The following is a 16,312-nucleotide window of genomic DNA, read 5'->3' on the forward strand; positions in this document are numbered from 1 at the left end:
TCCATATCTGTTCAAGATAGTAGATGACTCATCAATGAAATGTCACACTCAAATTCCCTAGACCTTATCCTTATCCTCTTTATGGGAAGCCATTACTGGCTCTTCTTGTGGAAATCTTTGTTGACTGTATTCACAGTTATCCTGTTTATACTATTATTTGGCCTATGCATACTTAATTGTTTCTTTGGTTTTGTTTCCTCCAGATTTAAAAGCTATACACCTCCCCAAGGTGAAAATGCCTGGTATCTATCAAGGGCCTTCAGATAGATCCTCTGGAGAGTATCTCTGACTGCAGATCAACAACTATGACCACTTTTGGCCTGAAGAAGCCAGATCAGTCATCATTTATTATTCCTTAAACAGCAGTTTTGGGTACTTCTTCAGAGGGGGGAATGTTGTAGGCAGCTAAGTTAGATAGAAATATTATAGGCAGTCAAACAGTGCTAGACCCTTGGAGGAGCCAGTGCAGAAGATGACAGACCTTGCAAATGTGGGAGAGACAGGCACCTCCTCCACTGTGGGCCAGACCTCAAGACAAAATATAACAAATGCACCCACATACTTCCCTGAGGATAAAAATCAGGGACTGATATTCTAAACAGGTCTCTATCACCTTAAGAAACCTAGAAAGAGTCACTAACTCAACTCCCTGCAGGAAAGGCCCCTGGTTCTGTATTCATGCCCCCTTGCTATGTGACTTGCTTCCCTATTTGATCCAATTTTAATCAGTTTTCCCTGAGCAATAATACTTGTAATCTTATTGTTTGACCATAGTTTTGTCCCAACTCATGCCCACCTTCCAGTTTCCAGACTTTCCCACCTTGGACCTGCTTCATGTCATGGATTTGCTCTATAAAAATGCCTAGAAAAGTCAGGTTCCTTGGCAACCCGTTCAGGACCCTTTCTGTCTCTTTCTCTCAGACAGAAGCTTTCTTCTCCCCAATAAATATATTCTGCTCTTAACTCTCATCATTCCTAAAATTCATTCTTTGATTTTAGAGAACATGAACTCATACTGGACATCTAGTGGGTTGGGAGTTTCTTTCCCCTATATCACTAGTAATATAAAATTATTGAACTTTTTCTTCTTCCCTGCCTATGTCTGTCCATGGAACCTAGATAGATACATGCTTATGTTGCCTACACATCTTTAGGTACACATGTGCTGTACTGGGCTCACTTCAGCTTGAAAAGTCCAATTGGCTGTCTGTCCACCCCCCGGAGATGCCCAGTATTTCATTCCTATCACCCCTGTTTTTCACATTCATGGCTGGGCACACTGGTTGGCTTGACAAGCTAGGGCTGTAGTATCAAACGGTGTTCAGTGGAGACCTGGGCTTCATGCTCTCAGCTCATCCTGAAGATGACTTAGGCAGAATGGAGTGTGCAAAGCCCTGAGCTTCATGTATCATTTTAGCTAAAGCAGCTCAAAGCTTCCTTTAAAATTAAAATTTTGAAAGAATTTTAGATATACAGAAAAGTTCCAAAGGTGGTACAAGGATTTTCTCACAGCCTCTACCTTGTTTTCTTCTTTGTTAATATATTATAGAATCATTGTCTATTCACCAAAACTAAAAATTAATGTTCTTTAGGTATTAACTAAACTACTATTAATTAGATCAACAGATTTTATTTGGAGTCTATTGATTTTTTTTTCCATGAATGTCATGTTTTTTGTTTTTTGAGTAGTCAAACATTCATTGGTTTTACCAGTTGGACCCTCCCAGAAGTTTTGTTTAGACATGGGTTGAGTAGCTGCTTCTTTCCCTGGGGTCTCCCCATCTTGCCCTGTATAAACTCTCACTTTCTATTGCTTGGTCTTTAGGAAAAGCAGAATAGCTTCCTTCCTATCATGTCAAAGTACTTTAATGTTGATTGTTTACTTGAATTCCCTCTCAGATCAAGGGGAACTAAACAGGTTTAAAAAATTTTTTTTTGTAGTACTGGAGATTAAATCCAGGGCCTTTGCACTGAGCTACAACCCCAGTCCTTTTTTAGTATTTATTTATTTATTTTTGTACTGAGAATTAAACTCAGACCTTGAGAATACCAGGCAGGTGCTGTGCTACTGAGCTATATCCCTGGGCCCTAACCCAGTCCTTTTAGATTTTTTTTTCCATTTTGATTTTGAGACAGGGCCTCAATAACTTGCTGAGGCTAGGCTTGAATTTGTAATCCTCATGCTTCAGCCTCCCGGAGTGCTGAAATTACAGATGTACACCACTGTGCTTAGCAGAGCTGATAGTTTTTATTTTTGCTGTATAGATGGGAGAAACTGAGGCACAGAGAAGCTGAATAACTTGGGGCTTGAATTGAAACAGGTTTATTATTTTTGGTTGACATTCTTATTCTCTCCACAAGATCCGTAAGTGAGCAACATACCTGAGAGAGAAAAGCTGATCAGTCTCCGACTTCCTTGCCCTTGGACGGTCTCATCAGAGCCAATGCTTTTAAAAATCTGCAAGAAGAAGGAAAATGGGAGACAAGTGAAACCAGCACTGAAATGTATACTCTCACTCTAACACAAACACGTTAATCACAGTTATTTCTCTAGCCATAGGCAAGGAAGAGAGCAGTGTTGTGATTTCATTGGACAACTATTGATTAAAACAAGCTCCTAGTAATCTAGCATCTTTCCCAGGAAAAGAGGATGGGCTAGTGGGAGTGAGGGGAACTTTTCAGAGAAACATAATTACCCTAATATTATGGGCCTTTTGTAACCACTTATGCAAACAATGTCTTTTCAGATTCAAATTTGCAAAAAGTATTTATTAAGGCAGTGCCTAAAGCAGTAGAATGATAGGTCAATAGATGTTTACTATCTTAATTATAATGTATTTCCATTTAGCAAAGTGCAGTGTTTAAACCACTGCCTCTCCACTTACTATTATTATTTAGGGATTTCTAGGAAACTCAGTCCTTTAGGGAAGAGCATAAACAATAGCATGAAGAAGCTACTTAGAAGTTTCTCTTATTTAATAAATTGTCTTCTTGGGAAATTTCAGAACATAATTGTTATGAAAGCTATCTGCAGTGTAGCAGGTATTTGCAGACCAGATTGCCGATCATTGCTCAATATGTGTTAATTGGTGAATCAGAACAGCTGGAATCTTTGCTTCCATTCTCTTTTAGGAAGATTGTATTCAGAAGTTACTTTGAGTATTTATTCCAAGAATAAGTCCTTTTAGTTATCTTTGAATGCAATGTATGTTTGCAGAAAATAAATTTTAAGATCTGACTATCAAACACAACCACGAAGTGTCTACTTCTTAGAAGATAATCTACACTGAAGAGGAGGAAAGTGGAAAACTCAATAGCCACATGTTGTAAAACCCCCCCCCCCCCACTTTTTTGTAGTGTTTGTGGGTTTGTTCCTTCTTTCTTCTCTTTTTTTTGGTACCGGGAATCAAACTCATGACCTCAGGCATGCCAGGCAAGCACTTATGCTACTGAGCTATATCCCTAGCCTTCCTTCTTTCTTCTGTCAGTATTCTGGATGATCTAAGTACTGTGAGTGGATATTCCTACCAAGCTTCTGGGTTTAATGGTTATTATTAGGGCTCATCACTTCAGCTCAGGGGAATATGAAGGGATTTTTGGACCACTTCCTCCTGCTGAAACCAGTCCCTGGTGAGCCTGAGAGCTTGGGTGCAATTTTGGGCAAACTTGATAAGCTCAAGGATGACCTGCATCTCAGGGATGCTGGGCTGTTTAGCAATGGGAACCAATGTGGATTGCAGCTTGCCATCAAGTAGGGTAAGAGCTTGTCAAACCCTCTGAAAGATCTCTGTCTCCTAGAGTCTCATTTGATGTGGACACAGAGTAAGGCATGGCTGGGATTGGTAAATCAGGACACTGTGGTGCTGAAACCTTAAGTGCATCGACCTCAGAGAGCCTGCATTTGTACTTCCCATTCATTGGCTGACACAGAACAGTGGTCAACAAATAGCTGCAGCTCCATCCTCAGGCCAACCAATCTCTTAATTCTGGAAGTAGCCAGTCCTGAAGGGCAAAATCAGAGCTTCAAAATTCCTTGAGATTGAGGATTTTTTTTTGTTTTCAGAACTCTGTCGGGGCAAAGGTGGTAGGACACTTGGGCAGGCTGGCCATATTCCTTTACAGAGCCGTATGTGCCCAATGAGGATAGTAAAGTCTGGTTCCTAGTTCTACCTATAGAAGGCCCACATCTAGCTCATCTTCTTCTTAGAATGTAAATTCTTTGAGAGAACAATGCAGATTATAATTTTAATAGAGCCTTGTAGAATGAGAAGTCTAGAGTATGTAGATTATAATTATATACATATATTTTAAGGTGTGGAATTGATCTGTATACTTCATCCCGGGCTAAAGTGAGCTTAAATAGATAACGATAATAAAAGATAGTACACTTATACACTTGTTCTTTCCTTTTTTTTTTTTTTTGTTCTTTCCTTTTAAAAGGGTATCTATTTTGATTTTATTTTTTAATTTATTTTATTTTATTTTACTTTTTAAAACAGGGTCATTTCAGATTGGCCTTGAACTCACTATGTAGCCCAGGTTGTCCTCAAACTCATGGTAATCTTCCTGCCTCAGCCTCCTGAGGGCTGGGATTACTGGTATGTACTACCACAAAGCATACATATTTTGTTTCTTTACATGTAATTATTCCTCTGCTAGTCAGGGTATTTACAAAGAAGGGTTTTCAACATTATTGCATCAAAAACAGACAGGAGCAAGGAGTGTACGAAGGTTGATCTATAAGTGTAGCAGAGAACAGCCCGTCCCCCAGCCAGTCTACTTCAATTTGTTAGTTGCCCAGGTAATAGTTCCTGTTCTAGTTCCAGTTGCTCCTGTCTCTTAGAAATGGCTGGTCACTGTGATGCATGCTTGGTCACTGTGATGCACATTGTCTAAACCAATCCCCAATGGACAAGCCATTTGGCCTCTGCACTTCCTGCTTGCTTATCCAGTAGAAGCCCTAGATCATCAGAAATCAGGGCCTGATATTCTGGGAATGATCCTGATCAGTGCCTGTCAATGTAAATAAATCTGCCTCCAAATCCTGGGTGTTGTTTTCAGTGTTTCTGCTTGCCATTGCATGAGTACTAAATTACAGTTAGATGAGAGTAATTGTTTGTTGCCTGGTATGGTGACTATAAATAATGGTAAAGTAGTGTATATCAAAAAGCTGGAAGGAATGATTTTTGCATGTTTTTATCATAATGATAAATGTTTGAGGATACAGGTATATCTACCCTGATTTAAACATTACATAACGTAAACACATAATGGAACATCACATGGTACTCCATCAACAGGTACAGTTTTATGTTTTTATATGTCAATTAAAATTAACTCAATTTTTTTTTAAAAAAACAGGACTATAAGTAGAAAAAACAGTCTATTTTTCAGAAACTGCTGAACTTGGAGGGGAGACATATATCATTTAAAACTCCATAAAATTCCACCTAAATTCTTTCTTTTGACTGGTCTTTTTACCAAACCATCTAAGCCCTAGACTGATGGTAGGAAAAGGAAGGCCAGAGAACTGTGGTGAACATCTTCCAGGAGGAAGAATGACTGTCCAGTCTTGGGAAGGTTTGACATCCTGACTTCCTACTTGAGATGAGTGGCAAAGGCACATCTGAGGTTGAGGGAGCTGTTCCTTGCAGACAGATTCTCTGTGGTTTGGTGACTGGGAAAAAGACACAAAGACTCAGCCACAGTAGTTTCACCTTGGAACCACCTGAAGCCAGGTATATCACAGAGATCCCTTGTCTTCCCGGGGCTGATGCAGTTCCTTTGCCTTGTGGCTTCTCCAATGATGTCTTAGTTACTCTAAGCACTTGGCAGTGGGTAAGTTGCTGCTCCTGCTCAGATGCAGCTCTGGTAGTTTTTCTGTGGACATTTTGCACACAAATGTTTCAACAACAAAACCTGCTTGGCAAACGGTGTGACAGATTCCAAACTGAATCTGTAGGTAGCGTGCAGAAGGTTCTGTAAGATATTGGCAAGGGTCTTGGAGTTACATTAAGGGCTTTGAGGTTAAGTCAGCTAGATTTATGTCTTCCATTCCCATTCTCCTGTTCTTTTGGGGGGAAGCTTTAAGTATGAGTTCACACCACTGTCGCACACTCCCAGTTGCGCACTCCCAAGAATGCCATTCAGCAAAACAGTAGATCACTGTTCTCACCCTTGTGCGGGACTTCTGTGTCAGCAGTATGAAGACTTAGCTCCCTCAGCCTTTGCTCTTTGCTACATTCTTCAAAGTCTACCTTCCCTTTACACAGTATCATTGCATGATAGGTGAGACTTTCCAAGAATACCAGTGGTGTCCAATCACACAGACATATATGCATATTGCTCTACTTTCTCCACCTTTCAGCCTCTTAGGACTTTTCAGACAGGCCCTCTCTCATTCCCAGAGGTGGTCAGCTGCACCCAGAGGATGCCTTCCACGAGTGCAAAATTCAAAATTTTGCGCAAATATTTTATTTTAAAAAGAAACATAGGAAATATAAAATTAAATGTAAAATGTGCATGGATTGTATAGGTTGAAGAAGGAGATTCTGAAGAACTCTCTGAGCTGCCTTCCCAAATGACACAGCTCTGGGTTTTCTTCCTTCAGGCAAATGCTGGAGCTTCTGTGATTACCTGTAACTAGAAGGGTGTAGGGGTGGGGTGGGAAGAGGCTGTGTAACAGGCACAGGGGTGTAGCTGGGTAGAAGGAACAACTTCTAGTGTTCTAATGCACCACAGGATTACTATGGTTGACAGCAATTAATTGAATCTTTCAATAAAACTAGTAGAATTCTGAATGTTTCCAACACAAAGAAATGATTAAATGAGGTGACAGATATGCCAGTTACCCTGATCTGATTACTATACATTGTACACATACTGATGTCATTCTTTACCCCATAAATACATATAATTAGTATGTATCAATTTCAAATACGTTAAACGCATCTTTTGCAAACAAGAAAGGAACTAAGAGACGGAGGGAGAGGCAGAGAGAGGGAAAGGTAAGGGAATATAAAAAGAGTTAAGATGGGCTATATGTATGTACCAACTCCCCATAATAAACGCAGTTATTATGTACTGCAAACATGTACTAATACAAATTTTTAAAAATAGAAAATAAAATATGTTAAACCCAAAATCAAACCCAATCCAAGGCCTGAGTTTTATTTGCGATGCCATCTCTGAAATTTTCATACCTTCAAACAAGCAAATAGTAAGCAAATAGACACATGTTAGAAATATTTGTCTAGTCCCTTTGGGTACGTATCCATAGTTAGAGTCTCATAATATCACTGCTAGGTGGTAAGACAGCTCATTACACGTTTTTCAACAGAGGCCTGAGAATTGAAAGGGCAAAGTCATACATATATCTTAGTATGTATGTGTAGTACATGTTTACATTCCCTGTGGGGAACTGGCACATGTACACAACACACCTTAATTCCTTTCTCCATCCTCTTTCCCTCCCACCCTCCCTCCCTCCATCTCTTCATCTTCTTCCCACTGGAGAAATATATAGGGGCCTGAAAAAATGAATCATAAAATTCCAAATCAACTGCATCCCTGCGCAGTCTCTCCAACATCAACGACACCCGAGATGGAAGACTTCTAGGGACTGTCACAGGGGCAGAAGGTAAATTATGGGGTCAGTACTGACTGCTTTTGATCACACAGGATTGCAAGATTTTAGCAGCAGGAGGAAATCTGCTTTGACCAAATGGATGTTTTATCTGTGAAGCTCAGTATTTGGCTCACTGGAATGAAGGTATGAGACTGTGTAAGAAGCCGTGTGTGTGCATGTGGATTCTGCCCGAACTAATGAAATACTAAAGCCAGCCATGGTGGTGCATGCCTGTAATGAATGTCAGCACCCTGGGAGGTTAGAGGATCATGAGTTTGAGCCCAGCTTGGGCAACTTAGCATGAGCCTGTCTCACAACAAAAATGAAAATAAAAAAAGGGCTAGGGATGTAGTTCAGAACAAAAGCCCGAGGTTGAATCCCCAGTATTGCAAAAAACCAAACCAAACCAAAAACAAAAACAAACTAATGAAATACAGGATTTTCCCTAGTGATTTTTAGGCCACAAATTTCTTCTTTTGAAATATAGTTTCTTCTGAATTGTGGACTATTCTGAAAGTAGGGAAATAACAGATGGTACCAAATCCCAAGAAATAGTTGAGTCACTACGTCTGCTCCAGTACAGAGGTTCTCCCACTTTAGTAGGCATCAGAATCTCCTGCAGGGCTTGCTAAAGCCCTGAGTGCCCACCCAACCCCAAAAGGGTTCTGATTCTCTAAGTCCATGGAGGGCCCTAGAGTCTGAAATTCCGAGAAATTTCCAGGTGACACTGTTGCTGCTGCAGGGACTACACTTTGAGAAGCATCAATTTCAAGTACCCACTCTCCTAAGTGTAATGGAATGATGGATGTCTTCAAATTGGCTCAATTTGGCTCTATCTAAAGTTGACCAGCCCTCAAAATTATCTCAATTCTGATTTTGAGCAGAAAATTCAGGTGCTGGCACCTGTTGGCCATGGAGGTTGGGGTATACCATCCACCAGGGACATATGACCTTTCTCTGCATCTTCAGGATTTGCATTTTAGTCTAGGTTGTCTTCTTTTCTGGGTTGTGTGATGATTACTCAGCCAGCTGGTACCTTGGTCTGTGAAGGGGGTTTCATTCCCTTCTGCATGGGTCAATCCTTCCCACTGGTCCAAACTCAGTAAGAGGCACCAAGTGGGCACAGGTAAGGCTGCATGGCCCACTGGCATGTTTTTTTTCGCCGTGGAATATTTAAATTTTTCTTAAAGATTAATTTCCACTTTTTAAAATCAGATAATATATTTAAAATGGGGCTTTCAGAGTTCTTTTAACAAGTCAGAAAGCCCAGCACCAAACAGGGAGCTGACAAACAGCAATCTTCATTAGCAGTGCCACACCTCACTAGGCCTTCTGTGACCGTGTTTCATCAATTCTGAGTCACTAATTCCTCCACATTTTAAGGTTTCTGAAATCAGGGTGAGGCTGAGCACTGATATATCCTATGATCATAATTGCTAAGATTTTTTCATCTAAGCCCTAGTTTCTAGGGGGATGAAAATCAATAACTGGTCTTGCAACCCAAGGCAATGTAGCAAACTCGATACTGACCTGGCACCATTGAAGTTTTTTTTCTCTGGTACCAGGAATCAAACTCACAACCTCATGCTTGCCAGGCAGGCACTGTGCCGCTGAGCTAAATCCCCAGCCCACCATGGGAACCTCTGAGCTTTTTATCCTCGCTCTGGAAGTTCATTGAAAAATTTGATGCTGGCCCTTGGTTTAAAGTGGATTTTATATAACATAATAAACAAATAATGTATTTCATTACTTCGTTGTAAAGGGATTAAAAATTCAGGAATGGATGTTGAATTTCCTGGATGAAGAGTGGATGGACAGCTGGGGCATATGTGGAGGTGGTAAGAAGAAAGCAATTTGGTAGGGCAGACTGGAGCCAGTGCTTCCATTTCTCTGCCAGCATTTCCTCTGGCTGTGTGGCCCAGGGTAGGCAATCAATTGCTCTAAAGCTCAAGGCTCCCCCCACCTCTCATCAAATGGAGACTCTGGTAGGACCTATTTCTCTATTTTCCTTAGAACTGAATGACCTAATACATGTAAAACATTGACTGCAAAGGTTGGCACATAATAAATGCTCTAAATTAATCCTGCTTAGAACCACTTTGTAGTGGTTTCCATCAGAACCCCAATTAATTCATCATAGAGGTGCAATCTGTTTCCATTTAATGGATAATGTGGTCCAGTTTTAGGAGAATTGTAAATATACCATCCTCTTAAAAATCAACTAAAAGAAATGCAGGTCTAATATAATAACAAGTTATTAATATAGCACATACTTATTCCTTTTGAACAGATTTCCCACTTAAATATCTTGTTGCTGCTAACATTTTTTCCACATTTACAAGTTTTTAAAAGATCTAAGGATGATCCCATGCACGAGTTAGCTTTATGTTATAAAACAAATATCCAAGATAATTAATTTATGAACAAAAAGGTTGATTTTGGCTCAGAGTGTTGGAGGTCTCAGTCCATGGTTAGTTGATCTCATTGCTTTGTTCCTGTGGGAATGTGGTACATCATGATAAGGATTGAAAAATGGATTGAGGGTGCTCATCTCATGATAGGTAAGTGAAAGAAGAGGGAGGGGGATGAGTCCCTTAATGCCACCAAGGGGATACCTCCAACGACCAGTAGATCTACCACTAGACTGAAGCCTTTACTCTTTCCACTGCTTTTCAGACATGCTTTGTGCTAGGGACCAAACCTTTAATACTTGGGCTTTAGGGGATATTTAAGATCCAAACTATAGCACCCTGTGACTCTACGTAATTGTGGAATGAGGTAAATACAGGAACAGAAGCAAGAGAGAAAGTTTCTGTCACAAAAGTGTTCATATTTTTCCTTCTTCAAATTTGAGGAACTTTAGAGTCCTTTAACCAGATAGATGCTAAAATTCCAGGAGTTTTAATGAATAAAGACCATAGAGAAAGATTTCTATGGTCTAAACCTAACAAAAAGATAGAACATGAAGAGCAATAGGTCAAAATGCATGACCTTGACCCCTTGGGGGCTGAGAGAGGGCCACAGGAGAGGTATGTGGGGAGCAATCCAGCATGAGGACCCAGGGTTTCAGAAAAAGCTATGGGGAAAAGTCCTGATCCAAAGAGCCTGTCCCTGACTTTCATATGGCCAGATCATTTTTCTGTGTATCCTCAGGAAGACAAATGTGTAGTCTGCCATATCACACTCATCTAGATTAATTTAATTCACTGCTAGTCTTGCCCATGTTTTTCTATGCCCAGTTTTAAAAGGAATTCATATCATACCATTATTTTAAATATTTATAGAAAACCTTCCTTAGTGAAAGAAAAAAACAAACCCAACATTATACTGAACTTATATTAGCATCTATGCTCATCAGTGGACCAGATAATGGAGCTGACAAGTATTCCTTCCATATCTGGAAGCTGGTCTTGGAACCTATGGACCTGGGATGAGGGATCATAGCTTGAGATTAGAAGTAACAGGGCTGAGAATGTGGTGAAGTGGGAGTGAACATGATATCTGGAAGGGTCTTATTAGAAGGTAGGAGAAACACTCAGGGAGTTTGTAGCATCTACCCGATTACTTTGGGGCCAGGCCAGACTTGACAGCTCATGGGGGAGGTACATTTGGAGCCAGGGCAGTGCGCTTTCTCAGGGGTGACGTACCTCCATGGGAGTGGATTTCTGTGTCCTGAAGGGAGTTAGAAACCCTGGGCTGATCTGAGGTGCCTTGTTCCACTGTATTCCTTCCCTACCTCCAACCCACACTAATAGGGACACTGTGGGAGCTCTTCTGAGCGTTTGTGGAAGGTGGAATTCTAAAATGACCCCTAAAATTCCCTACCCTTGTGCTGTACATACCTTGCACAATCCTCAGGACTGTGAGCTACTCCTTTGATTAGGTTATGTTGTGCATTACAGGTGACTTTGAGAAAGGGAGATTACAAGGGTGGGTCCAGCTCCAGCCCTGACCCCTGTACACTGGACCTAGAGTTCAGAGAGAGGAAGTCAGAGAGGCGAAGCAAGGAGGACTGGAATAGAGGAGGCCATGTGGTAGCGAATGCAGGCACCCGGCTGGAGCCAAGATTGATCTCTGATGGGGCCAGAAGGAAAGAAGCACCTCAGTTTTGCAACCTAAGGAACTGAATTCTGCCAATGCCAAGAGTGGGCTTGAAGTACCCCAGAACTTCCAGATGAGAACTCAGCCTGGCTGGTATGTATTTCAGGTCTTTACCCTGCAATAGACTGAAAGAGAATCTACCCATGCCATGCTGGATTTCTGACCCATAGAATGGCAGCACAACAACAGGAAACTAAAACAACTTGCTTCAATCTCTTGCCTTTTTATAAAGAGTACTCTTTTGCCTTGGAGGAAATATCTGTCTGATTGTAGAACCAAAGAAAATTGTATTTCTGCTGAGTGTTCATGGCCAATTTTCATTCCTTGGAGACCATGAACTGTATTACTGGCCTTGCTCCTGTTTAGACCAAGGTTTTTGAACACATAGAAGTCAGTCCCCCCACAATCCCAGGCTCCTTGTACAGTCATACTCAGTGACATTCATCTGATCTTGGAGCACCCTTATTACTGGTTAAAAGTAAGTGTTCTTGTGTTCTGTAAGTAGTGTGGAATCCTTTGTGAAGTACGTAGGGGAAACACACACCCACACACTCAAATACACACATCCACAGGCACATCCACAATTTCCTGTACTTCTGTACTTCTAGAACACTCTGCAGGAGCAAGAAATTGTCAGCTCTCTAGTCTCCTGCAAGGCTGAGCCTCCTATTAAGAGACAGTCCTTCTATATCCTCAAGTTCTTTGCCCACCTTCAAACATTTTGTCCCTTTACTGAAGTCAGGCCACATCTGAATAAGCTTCCAAAGTCAAGTGGAGGAAAGGTGGGGGACAGTGTGCAGAAGTACATTAGGGGGAGGAGGGCAGTTAGGCAGGGGAGAGAGAGGTCCTGTTGCTACGGCAAGCAGAAACACTGAAAAGACACCCAGAATTTGGAGGTAGATTTATTTTCATCCATGGGCACTAATCAGGATCATTCCCAGAATATCAGGCCCTGATCTGGTGGTCTAGGGCTTATACTGGAGAAGCAAGCAGAAAGTACAGAGGCAGAATGGCTTGTCCATTGGGGATCGGTTTAGACAATGTGCATCACAGTGACCAGCCATGCATCACAGTGACCAGCCCTTTCCAAGAGACAGGAGCAACTGGAACTGCAACAGGAACTATTACCTGGGCAACTAACAAACTGAAGTAGACTGGCTGGGTGGGGGGTTGGATGAGGGTGTGCACTCTTGGTTACAGTAACTCCCAACTTGCTAGATGTCCGATATGAGTTTGTGTTCTCTAAAATCAAAGAATGAGTTCTAGGAAAAATGGAGGTTAATTCTTTTCTCCAAGAATGTGATAAAAACAAGGTAATAGAGGGCCAATGCTGTACCACTAAGCCTCCATTCATACCCTCTAGAGGGTGCTTTGTTCTGCTAATTTTAGAAAAGTTACAATTAATGTTGCTTGCTACTTACTCCTATAGGCCCACTTCTAAATCAAGCCTTCCTGCTTGTAACCCATAGGCTGACCTCAATTTGCCCGAGAGTGGTATGAGATGTAGTTATTTTCATGTATAAAAACTCCTTGACAAAGATCTCCATAGCAACCCACATAGATTCCCTCCTGGCACTGGGAACATTTTGATTTTGAAATACAATAAACACTTCTGCTCATTTCTCTCTTGACACTTTCTCTTACAAGAATTATATTCTTTCTGGGTTGAGAGAAGAATCCACCAGCTGTACAGTAACATGTTCGATCCCCAGGACCACAAGCACAAAACAAAAAAAGAATTTAATTTACTGCATGATATAAATGAGTCTGAGAGATTTTAATCTGTCATCTGAGTAGTGCACCAATTTCCTTCCACTGCAGTGTTTTCAGGGAATGAACATACATACACACACACACACACACACACACACACACACACACACACACACACACAGAGTCTCACTCATTTAAAAAATGTATCTATGTTTTAAAAAAGGAAGACCCACTGGAATGGAGGAACTATTACCTGAGCAATTAACCAACTGAAGTACGCTGGGGAGAAGGTCACTTTCTATTATACTGTGAATATCACAGAAGGGGCTTGCTTAGTGTCATCTCTCCCGAGGCCCTGAGAATATGACATCTTCTCTGGAGGAATTTATCTTTGCACACAGGGCAATCCATTGCCTCAATATAACATAGCCTGAGGTGCAGCCAGGACTAGCGTGGGGCTAGGGTTATGTAGATGCCCAGTGAAGCGACTCAGCTTGGCTGAAGCAGAAGAGCTGGAGGGAGGAAGGATGTCTGTCAAGGTTCTCCAGAGAAACAGGATCTGTAGGCTCTATGTAGACAGATTGAAAGAGATTTAATATGAGGCAGTTGACTCATGTAACAGTGGAGGCTGAGAAGATCCACAGCCCACCATCTTCAAACTGGTGGCTCAGAAAAGCCATGATTATGGTTCCAGCCCAAGCCTGAAGGCACAGGAACCAGGGGAACCAATGGTACAAGTACTTGCCTGAAGGTCTAAGAATGAAAAGCTCCCATACCCAAAGGCAGAAGAAGGTGGATGTCCTAGCTCAGAGAGAGCAAATTCACCTTTGCTTCTTGTTCCATACAGGCCTTTGACCATGCACAGCTGCCCACGCACACTGGTTAGGTGATCTTTACTCAGTGTACAGATTTCAGTGCCAGTCTCTTCTGGAAGCACCATCACGAACACATCCTGAAATAATTTTACTGCCTATGAGAGCATCCCTTAGTCTAGTCAAGTGGACAAATGAAGTTGACCATCACAGACAGGAAGGACGGAGCTGGCTTTGAAGGCTTCTAGAGAAGATTCCTGAGCTGAATGAGGAGGGCTGAGCCAGGTGAGGCTCAGGAAGGACAACATGGGCAAAGGGAATCATGCAGAAAGAGCAGAGAAACACAACCAGCCTGGTGTGTGGATGCCACAAACACTGCCAAACCCTGGGCTGGAGTGTGTGGTGAGCGTGTGTGGTGACAGTCTACACGGAACAGGAAAATGAAACTGCTTTTGCCATGCTGAGGCAGTTTTAGGTATTAATATTTTATTTTTGTTTTATTTATTTTCTTTCAGTGTATGTTAGGGATTTGAACTTTGCCTTACAGGCAGGAGAGAGCCCTAAAGATTTGGTTTGGTTTTTACGAATACTGTTTATTTAAATTGTGAACTTTAAAAAGTCATATGCACTCATTGTGGACCACAGAGGCACTTTAGATAGGGGAGTGTAGCACTTAAATTTGTGCTTGAGGCTCACTCTGCTCGGGTCAGTCATCCACACAGTGCACGTCAGACCCTCAGGGATGGGTCTATTCCAGAACTCCAAGGTGAGTCCTGAGTACTCTCAAGGGTAGAGTCACCCAATCAGAAGGCACAAGGCAGAGGCAGAGACTAACTTAGAGGTTTTGCAGTAGTGTGGATCAGAAAGCTGGTACTAGTACATGGTAAAAGCAGTGAGTCAGCAGGGGACCAGAAGACTGTGTGGAGAAACAGAGGGAAATCACTTTGACTGAATCCCTTTCTTTATATTATTTTGAGTTCAGAATCTTCTATGTCCTCAAACCTTGAAATATTTTTAAATTTTGAGACAGGGTCTCATTAAGTTGCTGAACTTCTCAAACTGGGCTTGAACTTGTGATTCTCCTGACTCAGACTCACAGAGTGCTGTCATTACAGGTGTGCTCCACTGTACCCACTTAGTTCTACATTGCAAAACAGCTATTGAATTAGTTTACCACAAAAATCTCTGGGCAAATTGAATCATAGAAAGTATGTCAGCCATGGCTCCAGCTGGGTCAGTCAGGTAAAAGTAAAGGGCCCCATTATAACCCATGGCCCAATCCCTCTGACTGCAAAGCTGAGCAATTTTCAGAGAATCCAAAGAAGAATGTAGGGGGTTCATCCATTTGAGTGCAATGGTGAAAACTTAATGATGTTTACTTCTCACTGAATCAGAAGATGCTTCTAAAAACATGTCTATAAAATGATTTTGTTTGCATACAAATCTTTTTCCCCTCACTGACTTGCTTTCAAATTTCTAAGCTGTATTCCCATGAGAAAACATATTTAAGTTTTAGGCAGAGACACACTCTTTCTTTTGCAAATGCAGTGCCTTTTGTCCTCTGAAATGCCACAGGGATACAGATCTCCTGAGAGGAACTAAGGAAATTTCCTTAAGATGTAAAGATGGGCTTGCAGTTGGCCCCTCCTGCAGTGGCTAATGCCTTCCCTCTAAATGTTGGATGCATCAGTGCCAAGCCTTCTGCACCTATAGCTGGCTGGATCCTGTGATGAATGGATGTGCTCTCTCCCTTCTCTCACTTTTGGCAGGAAAGTTCTTAATCTTTTATGAAGTACCAATCAGAATCCAAGACCCTCACACTCACCCACTTTCATGTTTCCAGGGGCACAAGGACAGCCAGAGACTACTTGCTGATTGCCTAAATTGTTTCAAATACAAATTCTCTAAATAACAAGGCTCACTTATATTCTAGAAGTAATTAATAGTAATTATGGTTGAATTATTTTCTTAGAACTATTCATAGTATAAAATCCATAGTTCAGCCATCATTTTGAACTACTCCTCATGCATTCAGCCACCATCCATTCATCCATCCTTC

General features: G+C 41.5%; 1 protein-coding gene across 2 annotated transcripts in view; it reads right to left on the reverse strand.

Moving 5' to 3' along the window:
* Hecw1 (HECT, C2 and WW domain containing E3 ubiquitin protein ligase 1) overlaps positions 1 to 16,312 on the reverse strand; it is a 408,102-nt gene that overhangs the window by 147,773 nt on the left and 244,017 nt on the right. For both annotated transcript variants that reach the window (XM_013521104.1, XM_005397713.2), the window contains exon 6: positions 2,383 to 2,458. In XM_013521104.1, the coding sequence (XP_013376558.1) occupies positions 2,383 to 2,458 (76 nt within the window). The remainder of the gene's footprint in view (positions 1 to 2,382; positions 2,459 to 16,312) is intronic.

Source organism: Chinchilla lanigera, unplaced genomic scaffold (assembly GCF_000276665.1).
Source record: "Chinchilla lanigera isolate Chin_1 unplaced genomic scaffold, ChiLan1.0 scaffold00059, whole genome shotgun sequence".
In the NCBI taxonomy this organism is placed as follows: Eukaryota; Metazoa; Chordata; class Mammalia; order Rodentia; family Chinchillidae; genus Chinchilla; species Chinchilla lanigera.